General features: G+C 47.4%; 1 protein-coding gene across 1 annotated transcript in view; it reads right to left on the bottom strand.

Annotated features, from left to right (window-relative positions):
- Window positions 1-21286, bottom strand: part of nbeal2 (neurobeachin-like 2) — a 94077-nt gene that overhangs the window by 26950 nt on the left and 45841 nt on the right. Inside the window, exons 7-25 of the mRNA XM_069194991.1 lie at window positions 21172-21257; window positions 19372-19678; window positions 19083-19189; window positions 17422-17508; window positions 13677-13760; window positions 13060-13158; window positions 10944-11566; window positions 10017-10149; window positions 9246-9365; window positions 8128-8464; window positions 7719-7801; window positions 6557-6649; window positions 6184-6355; window positions 5883-6016; window positions 4839-4998; window positions 4144-4246; window positions 2445-2598; window positions 959-1114; window positions 291-450 (exon numbers count right to left, since the gene is read on the bottom strand). Coding sequence (XP_069051092.1) covers window positions 291-450; window positions 959-1114; window positions 2445-2598; window positions 4144-4246; window positions 4839-4998; window positions 5883-6016; window positions 6184-6355; window positions 6557-6649; window positions 7719-7801; window positions 8128-8464; window positions 9246-9365; window positions 10017-10149; window positions 10944-11566; window positions 13060-13158; window positions 13677-13760; window positions 17422-17508; window positions 19083-19189; window positions 19372-19678; window positions 21172-21257 — 3198 coding nt within the window. The remainder of the gene's footprint in view (window positions 1-290; window positions 451-958; window positions 1115-2444; window positions 2599-4143; window positions 4247-4838; window positions 4999-5882; window positions 6017-6183; window positions 6356-6556; window positions 6650-7718; window positions 7802-8127; window positions 8465-9245; window positions 9366-10016; window positions 10150-10943; window positions 11567-13059; window positions 13159-13676; window positions 13761-17421; window positions 17509-19082; window positions 19190-19371; window positions 19679-21171; window positions 21258-21286) is intronic.

Genomic DNA, 21286 nt, shown 5'->3' with positions numbered 1-21286 from the left:
AGCCCCTCATCCCCAATATTTCCCCCCATTTCTTATAAACCCTCTGTGACCACCCACCCTCATCTCCATCACCACCTTCTCCCTCCAAAACTCTCTTTTCTCTCTACTGTTCACCTCCCAGTCCCACAGTTAGTCTTTTGCCTTTCCTCTCTCCTTTTGTTTAGCTCTCACTTTCTACCTCTTTTCTTCCTTTCTCCTTGTGCCTCCTTTCTGTCCATCCTATCTATCTCCCCGTCTCCACGTTTGTCACCCGGTTTTCAGCCTGTCCCCCTGTCACTAAGTGTGGTTACCTGTAGCGAGAACTTGCTCATAGAGGCAACGGATGGTTGTCAAGGTGACGGGGATGTCACCCAGGCTGCAGACCAGACCCAAGTACCCACAGTCCCTCAGCTTCAAGCGGTGTTTGCCGCGCTCAGACACACGCTCATACTTCAGCATCTTATACAGGATCTGAGAGAAGGGAAGAAAGAGGGGTTGAGAGGAAAAGAGGATATGCGAGGAGAGCAGATACCGGGGGGGGATCAGTGGATGACAATCATAGCTTTAAAAAGAGGACACTGTTGAATGTCTTATGTCTTAATAAGTGAGCTAGCCACAGCGTTTGAGCAGCCAGCAGACCCTGCCATCAGGCGATATGATAAAGAATTCCTGCTCTATGCTGATGAGCATGGGCTGCAGCTAAGGGCAGATTGTGTCTGGAGGGAAAGGAACATTACCACATTGTACAGGAGAAAAAGGGGAAAAAGCTGAACTGAGTGCAGAGCAATAAAACTTCAACTCCAACTATTTTAGGTAGCCTGGTGTAGGACTCGCGAGCTGCGTAAGTTATTTAATATAACTTAGAAGGGAAACCGTCGGGGTGTGTTGGCTGAATCTGCACAAGGAGACTTAAACACTGCGACTGGCACCCCCGACAGGAAGTGTAGTGGGTGGGCACAGGTGCGTTGAGGCCTCTCACCCGGAAGACTCTCTCCCTCACGCCGTCTCCGAAGGCGCCGTTGAGCAGCAGACAGTAGAGTGGTTCCACCCCCGAATCCAGCAGCACAGCCAGCAGCTGGTCCCGGGGCGGGGAGGAGCGCAGGAGGCTGTACAGCATGTCCAACACGCTGATCACCTGCAGGCAGGGCAGGGACACAAGACGCCCATCATTTCACCCCGCCAGAAGCTGCTCCACCCGATAAACTCCAATAAAACACAGCCTGAACTGGGGAAGGACACACAGGAAGAGCTTCATTTCTCGCCAGATTCTCTCGTCTTAAACTCAAGTAAGAGTTTGGGCCCAGAAAGTTACACGAGTCAGATTTCACCCTTGAGCCTCATGCACATTTACAGTTTTCTACTGTGATGGCAGTGCATCCCTCAGCACATGAACACGTAGTACTTTGTACAACATCAAATATGCTGTAGTCAGCAATAACATGTAACAAATGTGGATTAAAGACTAAAAATCAAACCAAAAAAATTAAAATCATGGTTTAAAAAAGCTAGAGCTATTGAAGGAAGCACTACGCAGGTGTGTGTAGGCTCCACTTACCTCTGTAAATCTGAACGTTTTATTAATGGATATGACCATTTTTTAATAGAACATGCTTTAAAAGGAGTACATGACTTGGATGGCAAGTTTTTATTGCCTGAAGTTAACTATTAGGTCTGAACCAGCAAGACGAACATTTTCAGAATTATATCTTTTTAATTAATCTTTTTCCCAGACTAAAATATCGGTCCGACCGGGATTTATAAAATTCCAAAAGTTGTCCGGGATTTTCTTTTGCTCGTTACTTAGACTGTGTAAAAAAAAATAGGCTTACATATTTTCCTTCGTTCCATGCATTACCGGTAGATGTTTTGAACTTACATGCAGCGTAAAAACAGTTCTTGTCTGTGTGGCTGTTTTTATGGCCATGGGAAATAACAATGTTTAACTTGTTTCATTATATTTCAAAATGTTTCGTTAAAATTGATCATTTTTGCAACCAATGCGAACGTCTCCTAAGTTATGATGTCTTAATCTTTTTCCTCAGATGTTCAGACTTTTGTTGTGTTAAAATAAAAATATAAAACTTAAAAAATAGGGCTATATTTTAGTTTTTTCCTTGTTTGCCATTATGGAAGAGAAATAGCAACACTGCAACTGTTTATCAGTTTACTAAGAAGTGTAATAAAACTAGAGAGTTTAAATTTAAATTGATTTTTTTATTAGAAAAATCAAAGATAGGTTACTTTGGAGGCATTTGTCGAGTGTCGATTATCTCCATCCCCCGCCGTCCTTTTTTATGAAAACCAAAATATGGTCACCCTACTGTAAAGTTGAACTTGTGTAAACTGAGTGCTATGTAACCTGGGACGAGCCGGTATATGAACTAGCAAGCCACAACCTGTGATTCACTTGCGTTTTGATGGCTGGCTCATCGCTGGAGCCCTCTTGCCCTCCCCTGGCCTGGTACCTGGTGCTCCTCGGCCACAGCGGCCATGTAGGCCAGAACGCTGTGCAGCTCCTCCGTGGTGGGCCCCTTCTGGAGGAAGTCCTGCGCCAGGGCGAACAGCGAGGTCTGGACCGTCCGCACCTCGTCAGAGAGAGGCCCTCCTTCCTTCTCCGCCCTACAACACACACACACACGTCACAGACATGTTCCTGCTCAGCCCCACGATCCTCAGCCCAGCAGTGGTCTAGAAGGATCAGTGACTTATGGATGTAGCTCTCAAATCCGTAACTGGCCTTGCTATTATCTAATTAACTGGACCAGTACCTACCAGTGAGCTTCTGAAAAGAGAACAGCACCTTTTAAACAAGTGCAACTGTTCCAATCATCAGCTGTAAAAGGGCTTAGATAAAAAAAGTAACAGAGCTGAGCCAAGGATTGATTTAAATAAATAAGATTTGAATCTCTCCAACTATTTGTTATTGCCCCCAGTTAAGGATAGTGGCAAGCAGGGAGAAGACAATACTGCTCCCCACCTGGATGGGATGCCAAGCCACCGCAGAGCAAAGAGAGAAAAATTTAGAATTTAGACCAATAACGTTTAGCCGCCCTGTCATTGTGAGGTGGGAGGATGCCAGAGGGCCTGATGAACATCATGGGAAGAACATGCAAACTTCCCACAGAAAGACACTCAAAGTCACAATCAAACCCAGGACCCTGAATTTGGGAGGCGGCCGTGCTGGCTACCATGGTACTGCGTCTCCTGTGAGATACTGAGATGAAACCAAATGCACACAATCTTGTCCTGAACTACAACACTCTGAAAACGTGCTTTTACTGATGGCTAACCTAACCACAAGGGGGTGCTGTTGACACAGTCTCAGATTAATGGTGCATCCAATTTTTCTAATTCACCCGCTCTGTCTCTTCACCTGGTTTTACAGTTAATTTATAATTATAATAATTGCTTACACTTATAAAGCGCTTTTCTGGACATTCCACTCAAAGCGCTTTACAGGTAATGAGGACTCCCCTCCACCACCACCAATGTGCAGCTCCACCTGGGTGATGTGACGGCAGCCTTAGTGCGCCAGAACGCTCACCACACAGCTATCGGTGGGGAGGAGAGCAGAGTAATGAAGCAAATTCATAGATGGGGATTATTAGGAGGCCATGATTGGTAAGGGACAATGGGAAATTTAGCCAGGAGGCCGGGGTGACTCTTTTCGAGAAACGCATTGGGATTTTTATTGACCACAGAGAGTCAGGACCTAGGTTTTACATCTCATCCGAAGGACGGCGATGTAAAACACTTTTGTAAAAACACTTTTTACAGTGTAATGTCCCCGTCACTGTACTGGGGCATTAGGACCCACATGGACTGCAGGGTGAGCGCCCCCTGCTGGCCCCACTAACACCTCTTCCAACAGCAACCTTAGTTTTTCCCAGGTCTCCCATCCAGGTACTGACCAGGCTTACAGCTGCTGACCTTCAGGGGGCTGTGAGTTGCGAGTGATATGGCTGCTGGCAATATCAGTTCCTGTCACTCTCTAATTTATCATCTGCTCACTCATCTCACTCTCTCCTTCACCTTCTCTTCACATGGCCTCTCTCCTTCTTTGCCCATTGTCTCCTTCTCCTTTCACTTTGTTCTCCTCTTCTCATCTTTTTCTCCTTCCTCACCTTCCGTCTGCCCCCCTCTAGCTCCCCTCCAAAGGCCTACCCGTAGTGCGTCCTGATGGAGTCCAGGGTGTACTGCACTCCGTACTTCCTGCGGAAACGCTGCCTGCCTTCGCTGATCACGGAAGACAGGTACTGGACGTGTCCTGCAAGGAGAGGAAGGAGGGAGGGAAACCAAAGAGAACTTCACATTCCACCTTCAAATAAATCACATCGCACCATTGCTTGCCTTCTTGTAAATTACTGAGAGCTGATTTGTGTGTGTGCCAACCAGGCAAATCGTATATGAAGTTCCCAGGGACAGTTTATCCTCATAAGCTGGAAGGACTGTGTGTGTTAGCTGTACGTGAAGAGACTGTTTGCACTGTGTGTGGAGCAGCACTGACAACATCTTGAACAATAAGGTATTAGCAGTGACTGTTAAAAGGCAGTTACCCTGTAAAATCAGCAATAATCTATCGGCAGTGACAGGATCTTAAGTGGCGATTAATTAGATCTGATAGTGTTATGACAATTACAGTGAAGTAGGAAACTACAGGAAGTGCACTTAAAACCCACAACAGGAGATGCTAATTTACGCAAAGAATTATGGGAAGATGGAACCAGTAACCCAGCCACGTTGTTAAAGCTGAGAAACTGGATTTCTTCCACGAACCTCGGAGACCCTTGGATCAATCGGATCATGGGCCACATGGCAGAATTCATTCGGCAAGGCCCATGGACCTGCATGGACAGTACCTATTCGCACAGCGAAGTGGCTGCTGCTCCAGATTCGGAAGTCGAACAGCAGATGTTGGTACAGGCTGGTCAGGAGGGCGCTGTTCCCCTCGCTGGATACCTGCTTTAGCAGGATCTGGGAGGCCATCAACACACTCATATCCATCAGGGAGCTGGGCACCTGGGGGTGGAAGGGGGCATTTAGCTGCTATGTCATTTCATATGTTGGCTGGCTATGACATATCACCCTGCAACTCACAACTGGCAGCCCACTGAAGCTCAGTAGGTATGAGCCTGGTCAGTACCTGGATGGGAGACCTCCTGGGAAAAACTAAGGTTGCTTCTGGAAGAGGTGTTAGTGGGGCCAGCAGGGGACACTCAGCTCACCCACTGGTCTATGTGGGTCCTAAGGCCCTAGTATAGTGATGGGGACACTACACTGTAAAAAGGTGCCGTCCTTCTGATGAGACATAAAACCTGACTCTCTGTGGTCACTAAAAAACCCAAGGTGTTTCTTGAAAAGAGTAGGGGTGTAACCCCGGCATCCTGGCCAAATTTCCCGTTGGCCCTTACCAATCATTGCCTCCTAATAATCCCCATCTATGAACTGGCTTCATCACTCTGTTCTCCTCCCCACTGATAGCTGGTGTGTGATGAGTGTACTGGTGCACTATGGCTGGTGTCATATCATCTAGGTGGGGCTGCACACTGGTGGTGGTGGGGAGTCCCCATTATCTGTAAAGCGCTTTGAGTGGAGAGTCCAGAAAAGAGCTATATAAGTTGTTGTTATTATTATTATTATTTCTGCATGCAGCAGTTGGACTATGGGCACAGTATAGAACAATCCAGTCTGTGGAAGGCTGATGAGTTCCATTACATCTGCTATCTGTCTGTCTACCACCAAAGCAGAGGAAAGAAAGAGGAAGGACTGTGAAAGGGAAGAGAAAGAGATTGACCTGAGGAGGAAAAGAAAGAAAGGAATACTTTAAGAGGAAAGAGCCAATGACGAGACACAAAGAAAGGGTCCTGCTGCCTGCAGTGTCCACACACAGTGCTTACGCTGACCTTGGTGAGCATGGCAGCGATGATGGCAGGGCCGTGGCACTGCAACAGGCTGTCCTGGTTGACGGGGTGATGGCAAACAAAATTCTTCACCATGAGCAAGAAAGCGGCCACGTTGTTCCTCTCCAGGCGACCCTCTGGGGAACAAGGACAGAGCACAGGGCCAACACATGATGTGAAGTCCCTATAGGTGCTATTCATGCACACACAACCCAGACGAGACCACGCAGACGGAACACAGGTTGGCCAAACCCAGAACCAGCCCCATGTTCCCCCCAGCCTTGCCACCCTGACCCCTACTGACCTGAGGACTTGCCCAGGGGCAGCAGCATGCCAGCAGGCCCACGGGAGGAGGTGAGCTCTGGTCCTAGCAGGTCAGAGGTCTCCTGCTCTTCTCTCCCGGCCTCCCCCAGCGCGCACACCTGTTCCAGCAGGGGAAGGAGCACCCCCATCCCCCCCACTGAGTTTACCACATCCTGGGGGGAGACAAAGGCCATGGGACACGGGTTACTGCACTGACGCAGACACAGACACACTGTGAGCTGCACCGTCTGAAAAACAGACATGCGGCAAAGCCCAGAGACACACAGGGAGACACACCGACAGACTTAATCACAGACAGACAGGCCATCACACGCAGAGGGAGATGATGGCTGTGACAGACGGTCAGCTCTGACCTTCACATCCCAGTTGACCACCCTGTGTCCAGTGAGCCGTCCATCATATTGGTGGGCAGGAGACAAGTCCAGGCAAATCTGGTTTTTAAAGGCCTGGGGCACAGAGAAAGAGGTTGGAGGGAATGAGGGAGAGATAACATTTCTTCACAACATGAAGAAAGAACAGGAAACGGGCAACGATGCCTTCAACTGAATGAGCTTTACTGGCACCACCCCTGCATTGTCAAAGCATATCATAAATCACAAGAAATAATGTCTTAGAACTAGGATGACAAATGAATCACAGTTTGCAGGGAACAACACTAAGCAGGACGCTTAACAAAATAATACAGGTACAAATAATAATTTACAAAAGAGAAAATAAGACAGCAGGAGCTGCAATGAGAGAGCTGCTCGGAGGAACCACAGATACAGACATCAGGTGTCTGAGCTTGGCTGAGGAGCACATGGTGCAACGCCACCATCTGTGGGATTATGACCGGACGACTATCAGAATCCCCCCTCAATGACCATTCAAGACCACATCGGACCCTTTCAGCTTGGCCAGTATGCTGCCTGGAGAGGCCTAGGCTTCAGTTACGTAATTTGACATTGTGAAAGTGACTCCATGACTCTCTTCAGCACAGAAACATGTGGCAGTTGTCCTGGAGTGAGACTGGGGCCCCTGCCGAGTTAAATAGGTGATGGAAAATAACAAACCCTTGGTATGAAGTGGTAATAAAGAAATATCACATTCTGAGTTTTGTCCTGTTGCAGTCCTCTCTCTCTCAGCACAGGAAAGTTGCCAGTGCAACAGAGGAACAACTCTGACTCCCCCTGTACAGGACTTTGACCCATTTCATGGTCTTTTAGTTCTTACCAAAGCACACAAAATATATGTTTATATGAATTTGTCATGAAACATTCTGAACACCTATTCCGTTCACACGGTACAGAAGATAGACATTAAACAGAACATGCTGAAGCAGGTGTTGGCTTAAATCCATAATGATCTGGCTTGTAAAACCTGGAACGGCTCAAGCTGCCATGCACCAAGAGTACGGTTTGTAGTTTTTAAGTTTCACTTCGGCAGCTGGAACTTATACCGTGTGTGGGTGAGTGGACCCTCACTCCCACTATTTTCCCAAGGTAGTAGAAAAATCACACCAGTAGCACCTCCTACCTTTGGTGTGTAGTATAGCAGCAGCTTGCTATTGAGGTCGGAGAGCTCCCCATCCGGTTTGAAGAGGGACACACTGTTGGGCCCTGCCGGCAGAGGGGAGAGGAGCACAGTGAGGACAAGACGAACGGTTCCTGTCCTTCAGCAGGATGATTGTTTTCTTACCTGTATCGGTTTTCACAGGGATCCAGGTCTGACACGGGGATATCATCTCTCCCTCTCTGTCCTTAAAGCCAATCCAAAACGAACGATTTCCCAAAACCTTCCCCTTACTTGCTGTCTTTTTTAGCATTTCTCTTCTGTAACCTTCATCATCCGCTCTCCTGCTCTGCCTCCCCCTTCCTCTAAGGGTGCTCCGTGTTTCTCTCCCTGTACTTCATCAGTGCCCCCCCCCCACCCAGCCAGGTCTAACCTGCTGCATACAGGGCGCGGGCCTGTGCGGCCTGCAGGGCCTCATGGCAGATGAAGGCGGTCCCCAGAAGTCCTTCCAGCGAGGTGGGAGAGCCCCACTCTGTGTCCTGCAGCCCGGCAGGGATGATGTGCACCTGGGCGTCCCGGGAGGCGGGGGGGGCAGGGCCGCCCCACTGCATGGTGGCGAAAGAGGCCGGGAAGGATTGGGAGCGGGTGAGGGGGGGGATGTTGGGGGGGAAGGCGGGCTCGGCCGGGGAGTGGGGGGGCAGGGGTGTGGTGGGCGAGGTGGTCGTGGTGGTCCGGTGTCCTGCTGAGCCGATGCAGCAGGAGGTGAAGGGCTATAGGAGAAACACAGGGGACGCGCCATTAACACAGGGAATCCCAGCTCCTGCAGCAGTCACTTCCTTGCAGTAATTAATATTTCTGCCCAGGCCCTTCACGTTTTCATTGCTTGGTGCATTTGTCAAATTATGATCTTAAGAACATGAAGTTTGAGAAAGAGAGGAGGCCTTTCAGCCCATTTATTGAATTTTAACCCAAGGAATGTATGCAGCCATTCCGTGAAAGGTGGTATCAACTTATACAATGTGACTGGTTGGCCTGTTCCACACTCCCACAATTCTTTGCATAAACAAGAGCCTCCTTCAAAGCTGCATTAAAATTTTCCAGATAAGAAAATTACATGAATTACGTTAAACAAGTTGAAGACCTTGGGGTCCTCCAAGAATTGAAGATGGCCTTAATAAAAGCGCAGCACATTCCTTACATCAATATGCGGTATGTCTGCTACAAACCATATGTTGTTCCCTAAATGTATAAGCAGAGACTTGAACGGTACCCATAATTCAACCTATCAGGACAGTACACTGAGCATTCTATCTTTCCCCAGTTCTCCCACTCTGTTTTTATTTCTCCATGTTTATATTCACCTCCCTCCTACTTTCCTCACCAATGTTGACAGATGAGAAATGTTCAGCCTTCATGTTTTTGAGTTAACACCCGGTAGGCAGAACTGAATAGGCTCCAGACCTTCTCTGGCTCAGTTTCACACCCCTTTATCTCCCCTGTCTTTTATTCTCCCCCCCTTCCTAACCCCTTGGGGATGTCGGGAGGTCTCACCTCGTTGAGCGAGGGAAAGCGCAGTTGGGCGGTTTTGCGCAGGCAGCCATCCACGTAGATACTGACCAGGTTCTGACCAAAGGGCCGCCGCCCGGGAATATGAACCACATCCACTGAGTGCTGGAGAGTGGCAAGAGACAGGGAGGCAAGAGTGAGAAAGGAGAAGAGGGGAGGGAAGAGACGGCGCAAAATAAAAATGTTGCATTGGCTGGGTTCACGCTGAAATCTGATGTGTTCGCTAGACCTGGTGGTAGCAGGAGGAGCGGTAAAGAAAGTGTCAAAACTCTGTGTGAATGAGGTTAAAAAAAAACATCACTCCTTCGTAAATGCTACACAACACAATAAAACAGCATGCATCGTTCTTTGCATCCACATGCGCAAGTGACTTTACAGGCAGGTGATCATTCGTATTGGTTCATAACAAGACATGGCTTCAGCCAAAACCTGAGATCACAGCTCCAGGCCAACAGAAGTCCAGTGAAAACGATGGACGACACTATAAAGAACCGGCAAGGCCTCTCTGCAGATGCAGCTCAGTGACAGTGGTGCTGGTGTGATGATGTGAGTTTTTAGTTTGCTGTACGTGATTTATGCATAAGTTATGAAGGAACCGTGTTGCCAAAGCTTCATTTAAGTAACATCACAACATGTGTTTTGGGACTGCCCGACGCATGAGCTAACAGTACTGGGACAGTCATGTTGGGCTCTCCTGCAAGAGTGAGCCTGTCTTTACCTGTGCTGATAGAGAGGGTGCCCCACTGTAAAACTCACCCAGGCGCAGTCTGTCAGTGGACAGTCAGACAGCGTCACGGCCATGTAGTCTTTCTTGGTGCACACCGCCACCACTAGCATCCCCTCTGAGGTGAAGAAAGCCTCGAACCCTGTGCCACTTGCCGTGAAGAAACTGCAAGGAGACAGAACACACTGAGAGCACCTCCCTTTCATTCCAGCATTACCAACATCCCCAAAACACTACATACTGTAGCTTCTGAAGCAATATATTGTGTTCAGATATCTGTAAGCCTTATTTACTGTGGTATCTTCTGAGGTACGAAGTTTTAAATCTGCCCGGAATTCTTCAGTTCTGAATCTACAATGAACCAGCACAGTTCTCCAGTCCTTTGTAAAGCAGCAGTTGCTGGAAACGTTTAGAGGACTTCAAGACTGTCCTGCTCATGTATCAGGCAATGAATGGTCTCTCTTTTCACATTATCTTAAGGTCTTATTGCATCAATATAGTCCAGATCTTAGATTTAGGTCTTAGATGAGGAACCAGTCAATAAGGACAATGGAGCCTCGTGGTGTGTAGCTCAATGATACTGGTACTCGGTACCCAAATCCATCTCTCAGTCCTCTCCAGAGTCTCAGTCACTGCTGACATTTGCATGAAGATTTGTCTTTTCACTAAAGCTTTTAGTGCACGTTTTAGATTTACTTTTGGTTTTAGAAAGTCAGTTTCCCAAGCTTTTTCACCCCACTTTTTTTGTCCTTGTCATTGTGTACTCAGTTTTTTGCTGTTGTGCCACACTTAGAGGTCGTTGTAAAGAGCTCCAGAGTAAAACTGTCTACCAGGACTCTGTCTTTTGTCATACCGCCTTTCACACTCCATCTATGACTCGCCCTCACTCCTTCCCTCTCCTCCTCTGCCCATCACTCCCCTTTATTCTCTTCCTCTGTCACTCTCTCCCTCGGGCTTACCTGTACAGCTGTTTCCTGCGCGGGCCCTTGCCCAGGCGCTGGGTGGGGGTGGAGGGCGAAGTGGGGGTTGTGGGAGTGAGGTCATGGCTCTCAGCATTGAGGCACAGCCAGGCATGGAAGGCGAACCCGCTTCCTGGCCAGCGCTGGATAGTGGGCACCATGATGCCAGCCATGCTGGGAGTGAGGTCAAAATACTGTAGGGCACTGTCCCGGCCCTCCCGAGCTGCCATGGCGGACAGCGCCCTCACCACGTGCCCGCAGTAGGGGTGCACGGCCCCCGAATTGGCCTGGTCCACCCGCAGGAGTCGTAGCAGGCTCTTGAACTCGTTGGGGCGCAGGGAGAGGGAGCCCAGCGACTGCAGGAGCCCCAGCAAGGCCTCGGCACACTGTCTGTCCAGATGCTCCAGCTGGGCCAGCACCTCCAGCAGAGCCCACACCATCCCGGCCTCCACCGCAGTGGTGCGGCAGGGCAGGGACCCCCCACACACCCCCGCCAGCCACTGAGACACCAGCAGCTGCAGGTTGCGGGAGGCCAGGTCAGGAATCCACTGGAGCAGAAGCAGCAGGGGCTGGTCATTACTGATCCCCAGCGTCACTGCCTGTGAGTAATCCCCTTCAACTGCCTGAGAGGGAGACCAGAGAAATTGAGTTTTTAAATTGAGAAATACAGACAGAGCCACACGTCCTACTGCACTGTGACAAATATTCTGGGATTAGACAAACATTCCTACCAATCCTACTGGGAGAGGGAGGAGAGAACTCGGTATGTGATCTCCTATCACAGCCTGAGGAATAGTGAGCCTCTCTCCAAATAATACTCCATATGTTTATATGTAAATATCTTCTGATTGTGTCTTTATTGTACACGTCTGTAGATTTTTGTTTTATGTTAATTGCATTTGTTTTGCTTTGGCAACACTGATTTTACTCATTGGTCACGCCAATAAAGCATCTTGAATTGAACTGAATTGATCAGAGGGAAGACCGGAGTTAGGGTCAGCTATATAGCCCACCGAGGAAGAGAGAGACAGTCCCACAGGGGTCTCCACTATACGCGCAGTCAGTGTCATTAAACCAGCTCTGCGGTGACATGCTCCTCAGAGGAGTTCCAAAGGTAACTGTGCAGCTATGGCCAACTGGCCAATTGCTTTCTACAAGTCAAATGTAAATTCAAAGAATTTCATTCTCAAAACTGATGCTTCACATCAGTTACACCAAAGCAGTACCAATTAGTAAATGTGTACAAACATGTAGGACATTAACATAGTATCATTACTGGAAAAGGCTCAGCCTCTGTCCTTCAAGCTGTAATAGATCACATACTGGGCCATATCCTAAGCATGGTCTGGAGAATAAGAAGGCACATCAACATGTTGTTCACAACCCAGGCAGTGATTCTAACAATCAAGATTTCACAACCCATCAAACACCAAAGAATCTGAATCTTCAAGAATATTGAAATCACCAATTTTCTTGTAAAACAGGTAGCAAAAATGAGAAAACCTTTAGAGAAACAGACTGTTAAACTTTGTTGGTGGATATATAAGTCCCACAACCAACTATCATGAGCATGGTAAAAATGTTTAAAACAGCTGTTTTATAGGTATTTAAGTACAGTAAAGACAGTGAATTCCCTGCCACTTCTAACAAAATTTTGATAAAGTTTGTAACCAGAAGAAACAGTTTGATCCATCAGAAAAGCATTAACATTTTCAATTAAATCCATAAATGAAATGCCTAAACCCTTTACAGAAATTAATTCATTTAATAAAAGGTACATTCTAGCTAAATTAAGTTTAATAGTAATGAACAAAGATCTTTTTTTTAAGACTAAATGATGCTTTTAAAACAAAGTTTTAAGCAAAACTGAGACATGAGCACCTCTCTGAAGCACGACATTCTGGTCTAGTGCAAGTCACTGTGACATACAGTATTACAGGGCTGTCAGTGGTCAGGGCTGAAATCTTGATAAGGAAAGAGCCAAGTAAGTGTAACCTCCTGAGTTACAAGAACTCTCCTGCAGAGCAGTGACTTGTAACTTCTTCACCTCTGCATTTGACACATGCTAACTTCTTCTCCTCAGTGCTTGAACACTTGTTAGAACGGCTGCCCTCACCATGTTCATCAGCTCCTGTAGAAGTCGCTTGGTTGGCTGGCCCTGGCTCTTCAGCACATCAAACAGGTGAGAGTAGCCAATCCTTTCTTTGAAAACCTCCTGGAGAGTTGGGAATAGATGATTTAATTTGCAAGGCACTAAGATTATAATAAAGACAGCCAGCCGGGCAGTGACATTTGTTTTGCAATACATGATCATCCATTCATCCACTTTATCCAATACAGGGTCAAATGGGGGTCGGAGCCTATCCCAGCTTGCAACGAGTGCACGACAGAATACATCCTGGATGGTGATCCTGGTGATCCTGTCATCACCAGGGACACACAGACACCAACATGCACACACTCACTCCAAGGCAAATTTTCCCAGAAGCCAATTAGCCTACGTCTTTGGATTGTGGGAGGAAACCAGAGAACCCAGAACAAACCCACACAAAAACTGGGAAAATGTACAAACTCCACATGGATAGAGCCCCAGGTCTGGAACTGAACCCAGGGCTCCAGCGCAGAGAGGCAGCAAGACTAACCACTGTGCCACCATGCTGCCCGTTACATGACAATCGCTAACTGGCTGAGAACTGGGCAGAGGTGACTGCGACATGAAGAAAAGACACAAACCTTGGCAGAGGGCGAGTTGCTCATGATGGCAGTGAGAACCCCCAGCGCATGGACTGTGATGGAATCTGAGCCTTTTTCCCAAACCTGGGCACAGAGAGGGATAAAAGCGTGTCAAAGACAGAACGGAAAAAAACGGCGACAGCAGTAACAGCTGTGAAGGGAAGAGAAAGGCAGAGCAAAAAACAGACAGACTGAGAGTGAGCAAAACGTTTCCCTCCGTGCACTGGGAAATGCAAACACAACACAAACCTGAATGCTACGGGGCCCTAAAACATAACACCCACTGGGTGACTATCTGAACAGGGAGAGAGACATCAAGGAGAAACAGATCCCTATGAAGAACAGCCTCAGTTACCACAGCCAGGGCAAAGAAAGTGAGTGGCACAGGCAGACCTGGAGAAGCAGAGATGCTTATTCTGCTACACTGTTAAAAAAATGAAGATATTAGAGCAACATCCTTTCCTACAAAAACATCAAATCCCAGAATTCTCACAGCCGTCAGAATGAGAATATCTATGATTCTTGCTCGGGAAGGAAACTCAAGATCAGTATGTGATCTCCCGTTTCTCTAATAATAACATTATATTATTGGAATAAATGTTTATCAATGTTTATTCTTACTGTTATGGAAACACAGGAATTCATCAATCACTGTGAATGAAGCCTTTGTAATTTGAAACTGACAGGCAGGCAGAGAATGAAAAACCCAAAGACAGAATGTGAGATAGAGCCATTCAGAGAAAAAGCAGCCATTCATACAATGAGGTGACAGCCTCAAAGCGGGTATCTGCTGCCACCAAGCGCTGATAGCCAAGACCATGGCATCCCAAGCAGAGCTCAGGCAGCTACAGCCCACTTTAACACACACCTCAAAGCCCAGCACAAACCACAACTAGAGAGCAGCACTCCTCCTAGGCAGCGGCACAGAGCTAAGCCAGAGCTGCAAGAAACACTTTTTCAACCGCCCAGATGGCATTTTCTGGAAGGACTGTCGTGGAGTGAGGGGACTGACACTTAAAAACTAGAAAGAGCGTCGATTTGCCAGCACTTTTTGGAGTAGAGAACAGAAAGGCACCAATCCCCCTGACGAGAGAGGAAAAGGAACTCTACTCACACAGCCCCAGCCGGTGCTTTACATGAGGGCCCAACTCAATAAAACAGAGATCATTGCCTGATAGATGGAAGGGAAAGCAGGACAAAAATTCAATGCAGCTCTTCATGGTGAAGTTCGGTTTGGATTGGGTTTGGAAAGCCATCCTCAAGAACCCAGTGTTTAGATTTCACGACTGGTGAATGAGTTATAGTTTTAAGGTTATCAGGGGTCCCTACTAATTCACTACAAATTATTATTTTGTGTAGATGTCACCAAAACGTACTATGTGTAAGTATGGATCCAAGACCTTAGATTACAACCATTGATGGTCATTGTCACTGTTGCATCACTAGGAGAGGGGGCGTGGTGCCTGACACTGTGCAATATCACAGGCGGGAGATCGAACACCCCTTAACGAAGCTCCCAAGCCCCCACTCACATGGGGACAGTCAAGGATTTAAGCTCTGGCGCTCTGAGAAACAATTGCAGATATGTCAAAACAGCATTTGTGGGAAGGGGGCAAAAGAGGTGTGCAAGCACATATCTTTCTCTATTGTGGGAAAAGGTGCCTAATTGTTTTTTATTATCATAATTTCCATCAATTAATTAGCAAAGACAGTGGATGTTTTCTGCAGGGCTGGGTACAGCACAGGGCATGCAAGATGCATAGGAGGCAGTACACTGAGGACTGCTCCCATCGCTGTCGGTCATCTCAATCTCTTCACAGCTAAAACCTGTACTGAAAGTGTTCCTGACAGGGTAGGCCAATGCATAACTTGTGGCTACAGTCTTTACAGGCATAGCTGTGGATCATTAATAACTGATGCAAACTACTTACGGCACTACTGGACGTTACAGCACTACTTCAGAGGTCAGAGTTTAATCTCTGACCAGCTTGGTGAGTCAGTGTGTGGCTGGGAACTATATCCCCACACTGCAACCACGCCTTCCTCTAATCTGTCCACAGTACTTGACTGAAACAGCAACCATGTTTTTAAGATCTCAAGAGAAGTACTCTACTCTGAATTCTGCCGTTTCCTAGAACATCACGTTTCAGCACAGAGGCTGGCTCTGTGTTGGGGATGAGCCTTGACCCACTGGAGGTGGTGGCTGAGAGGAGAATGCTGACCAAGCTCACGGCCATCATTGTTACTGGGCAGCGGAGCACTATAAGCAACAGACTTCTCCAGCTACGGTGTTCAAGGGAACGTTTCCGCAGGTCTTTCCTCCTGGCAGCTGTCAGGGTGTATAATGCTGCCCTAGGCTAGGACTGTTAGCTCTTCATTTGCTCGTCTATGGACAGCATGTTGCACCATTGTACTTTTTTGGACATATCTGTATATACCTATGCACATTTTGCACATATTTTATTGTTTTTACAGTGACTATGATCATATTTTGACAAAGTCCTTGATGGGAAAATCCTGGTGCCCAGTGCTCTTAGCGCTGTCCTGAGGGATGGTGCGAGTGCACAATGGAGCCTGCAGAGGCTAACACTGCTTCATAAAGCTAGGGGCTTCGATAATGGCCATATAAGGTTGTTTGCTTCTGGATTAATTATCCTCATGTCATCTGTGCGAGCGAAGCATAGCTGGGCAGCGCTTGAGGAGTTTACAGTCAGAGCAGATCAGCTCCCCTGGGCCCTAACCACATGGGCCTCCACTTTAGGGCCAGCTCTGCGTTATTCCTACTGGTGTGTGTCAGTGTGCTTCTCCCTGCCAGATGAACACGTCCTTTCTGTGGCAGTGCTAGAAAAACAGAAACACAATGGGAGGAAGCAATAGCAGTGAGAGTGTGTTGGCACTGCACGGGTCTGGGCAGCAGGGAGGGGAGGGAGGTTAAAAGCACTGGAATCTTGCCTGTCCAGAAGGGGAATGTTTTTGCTCTTAAATGTAAACACACACAGGGAGGTGTGAACAGATTGATTGCCTGCTGTTTAAAAGACGTTAAGTTTAGCTTCCCCTAAAATGTTCATTGAAATGGAGGAGGTCGCACAAAGAAGCTGAACACTTTCAAACCAATCACAGAGGGAAGAGGCAGACAAAACTCTGCTCTATGGAGCCAGCTACATCTTTGAATGTCAAATGAAAACCAGATACCAGGACGACAGCAGCTGCTTATGCTACATATTCTCAATACATTCAAAACAGCCAAATCACAAAGCTTCATGTCATTTATTTAAGGCTTATCTTCTGCGTGCATACTAGACAGGGTGAACAAATCTTGTACTGCTTGGGCCGTAGACCTAATACTAGGATACTAGGATGTGATCCAATCAGCACCTGCTCATTTAGAATGCAGGGCTGAAGTACAGGCTGTGCAATTGTAACAATGTAACTAGTACACGCAGGCCTTTATTATATGGTAATTACCACATAATCATTGGATCTGTGTGTAATGTCCACCCTGTGATTCAAACAACACTAGAACTGGCTTTGGGAGCATTATTCACACATATAATGAAGGTGCAAAAAGCTAAGGGGGCTGGCAGTGACCTTGTGGAGAGAACACCCAGGTGACCCAGACAGCTGAAAAGACAGAACCCCCTACCAAGCAGATAAAAACTCACGAAAGACAGAAAGAGAGACATGCTGAGATGGTGCAGTTTCTGCAGACAGCTCTGCTGAGCTGGAAACAAGCCCAGTGGAGTACCTGTTCCACATCAAGCTCGGTTAGTAACCGTGTGGTGAGGTCATACGTGCCCTCGCAGTCTGGCCTACACCCACTGCTCTGATAGAGCTGCCGGAGATACAGACAGAGACATGGTGTCAGCAACAGCACAGCAGTGCACTGGACCGGACTCCATAGGACAACAGAGCACAGCAGTGCACTGGACCGGACTCCATAGGACAACAGAGCACAGCAGTGCACTGGACCGGACTCCATAGGACAACAGAGCACAGCAGTGCACTGGACCGGACTCCATAGGGCAACAGAGCACAGCAGTGCACTGGACTGGACTCCATAGGGCAACAGAGCACAGCAGTGCACTGGACTGGACTCCATAGGACAACAGAGCACAGCAGTGAGCTGGACAGGGCTCAGAAGGACAAAGGAGCACAGCAGTGAGCTGGACTGGGCTCATAAGGACAACAGAGTACAGTAGTGCACTGGACTGGACTCCATAGTCCTAAAGTGCGCTGGACTGGGCTCAACAGGACAACAAAACATAGCAGTGCACTGGACTAGACTAGACTACACAGAGCTCCACTGGACAGTAAAGCAGTGCACTAGACTGGAAAGCACAACGTTACACTAGACTGCAGTGGAGTGGAATGGACTACACATGAAGGGAAGACATCCAGGCACTCCACAGGAAACACAAACTGCACACACTCAGTCTCACACATCCCCAACACCCCCGAATATCACATCTTACACAACAGCACTGTAGACACTGCACTGGCAGGCATCTTCTGCACACTTTCCCAACACATCCACCTGCTCAACAGGGTGTGGAGACATTCTGCTCATCGGAGGAATTTATTTTGAAAGGCCAATTATGAGAAGGCGCTTTCACAGTTATTGCCTCTTGATTTCAATTAATCCTATCTTGACCCAAGAAGTAGCTTAGTTTGAAGCCTTGCCAGTTTTTAACTTTGTGAAGTCTGCCTCTGTAGATTTCATATTTTAATTTAACATTTTCAGCCCTGTGCATTCCCGTGGATAAAAGCATGAGCCAAAAAAATAATAAGATTTATAGTCAATGAACAAACTCACTGCTCATTTCACCTGTGAGTTCTGCTTTAGCTAAATTCTATGGGTGTATGCAGCTATAAGCAATATGCTATGGCTCTGAGCCCAAAATATCTCAAAACTGTCAAGTAGGCCATGCAAGAAAATGAAAAATTCTAATAAAGAAAATCTCGTGTGGCTATTGTAAAACCTAGTTCTTTAAAATGTTTTTCCACAGAGCGGAATTAACCCTACAATGGGTCTGAGGCAGGAGCTCTTGATGTAAAACTCTGTGGATTCAGCTCCTCTAAAGCCCCTCTAAAGTCACTGACATCCCCGTACAGGAAAATGTTTGTTACAGTCACACTCAAACTCAAAATACACACAAACTTTGAGGCAGAAACATCTACACATGCACGGCACACACTTATACTTGCGTTTCCCTGCATACACACAAACACAGGCTTCTCGTCAAACAGATCCCAGACCCTCCATGCCACCCTGCTCCCACAGTGGGCTCATGGCAAAGCTGCCAGGGTCACCACCACTGGAGAAGACACTCAGTAAGACTGGATTCTCTATGCGTACGCAGGCCTAGCAGAGAAGACGAAGAGAATGGCGCACAGGGACCCTCTGACCTTGCTGTTCTGGATGAGGCGCAGGATGTGCTCAAAGCAGTTGTTGTTGAGGAAGATGGCCTGGAGCACGGGACGGTCAGCACAGTTCAGCATGTCAGGGATAGCATCTGTGGGCACACAGCAGAGGGTCAATATCCGCAGACCGTGATATCTGCTGCCTTATCATCCTGTACATGGTCTAGATTGAAGAATAACAGAAGGAAAGGGAAGAGGCAAGAGAAAGACTCCGAAAGAAAAGAAGGAGAGATGGAAATGGAGTAGGATCTATATTGTCAGACATGGTCCTCACTGAGCATGTGTGTGCGGAGGGTGACGAGGTTATCCTCCCAGCGGCACCTCTCCTCTCCTTCCTGGCTGTTTGGCAAGCGATCCCAGTTCAGGGCACGGAAGTAGTTGTCCAGGACACTCCTAATGTCCACCTGCCGCTGGTCCAGGCTGCTAGCGTGCAGGAGGTGGATCATTGTCGTCAGGCACTTCAGGGTCAGCCGTAGAAGCCGGGGGTCCTTGGGCTCAGGCGTGCCATGGTAACACCAGGAGCTGAGCACATTCATGAGGTCGCTTACTGCCATGGGCATGATGGCAGCCAAGCCATTCTTCTGAAACACATGGACACAGAAACACACTTGACTGCACTGGATCAAAGACAGAAGACTCTCAACAATTATAGTCCACCAACACACTGACACTGTATCACTCCACATTCTCTCCACAGGTATCTGCAGTAACATTTACTTACATTTGCAGGGGTAAAACTGGATTTTCAGCTAAGGAGTTATCAAATTCTGCATCAGTATCCTTCCAATTAACAGTGTGTGTTAATAATAAAAAAGGTGGAGGTTTAAGTCAGTCAATTAAAATACATTTTTTGTCAAATTACATTACTCACTTCTCATGCCACTGAATAAATGACACACTGATGCATACTGTAAGGAAACCCAAGAAAAGAAATTTGCAATATTTGTTGTTAAATCCAAATCAAAACTGTTGCAACATAAAAAAACAGACTCTGTCTTTAGTATTCAAACCCCTATCCAAAGCCCCCTTCCAACCTAAACAATCAATAGAATTTTTAATGATAATTTATGCAGCGCTCATTCAGAGCAAAAAACGCTCTGCGTACATGACAACACGTGCTGACAGACAGAACAGAGCGGCTTTCCCTCCCCGTGAAGATCTCAGTGACGTGCACTTGGGAAAACTCATTTGCCTGTCAGAGCCCTTTACTCGCATGCAAATCTGTGGTGGGGAAAGAACAGCAGGGCTCAGATTAGACAAGAGGAAGGAGGACAGCTTGACTACACGTAGTGTAAAGGAGGGGCTGAGTTCAGACAGATCACGTTCTCATCCTGCACACAAACGTTTGGTCAAGCTGTTGCTGCCTTCGTGGTCTATGAAAGGCAATTTTCAAAACTCCTTCAAGCACTTTGAGAGAATCAGATTGTCATTCTCCGGTCCAGTGTTAAAGTGAACAGGGGTGGAATGGGTACTGTGAGGAGCCCCTCTGGGCAGGATCAGATTGGACAAAGGACCTGGGCTCCAGTTCTGTGAGGAGACAGGATGTTTAGCATGGTACCTAAACTTTACTACTCCCTGTCCTGCTTTCTGTAATTCTCCTATTCCTCATCACTGCCTCTCATTCTTTCTCTCTTGAGCCGCGGCTCTTCCCTTCCCACTGATGAGGCGGATCCTTATCAGATCAGTGTGACAGTACAGGAACTTCATTCAATCATTCTGAGCAACGAATTTACATAAACCACAAAATTCATTATCTCCAATGCGAGAAGTACCCTCTGCCATCAAAGCGATTGGAGTCAAAGGTCTGCAGCTGGTTCCGATATTTCTGGCAAGTTCAAGGCACTTAACATCATCCTAGAGCATCAAAGTCAGGACAAAGCAAAACAATGCTTGCAATGGAAATAATGAATTCAGAAACAATCACATTTGTCTTTTAAATGAAACATTTTACCTTCAAGAGGAAAACTATAAGAGTCCTGGCCTAATGGACTCAATAATGCCAATTTAAGGTCTGTAATCTCCCATAACCTCTGCCCCAGGGTGACCCCTGTCCCAACCAGCGAGGAGGCCTCACCTTGCTGCCACTGATAACCGCACCCTGCAGATGGACCAATCGCAGCCTGGGCAGCTCTGGGAGCCTCTCGCTGTCCTGCAGGCTTTCTGCACGAGAGGCACACAGAGATAGTGAT

Source organism: Lepisosteus oculatus, chromosome 10, assembly GCF_040954835.1.
Source record: "Lepisosteus oculatus isolate fLepOcu1 chromosome 10, fLepOcu1.hap2, whole genome shotgun sequence".
Taxonomy (NCBI): Eukaryota; Metazoa; Chordata; class Actinopteri; order Semionotiformes; family Lepisosteidae; genus Lepisosteus; species Lepisosteus oculatus.
This window is presented reverse-complemented; position numbering and strand designations above follow the sequence as displayed.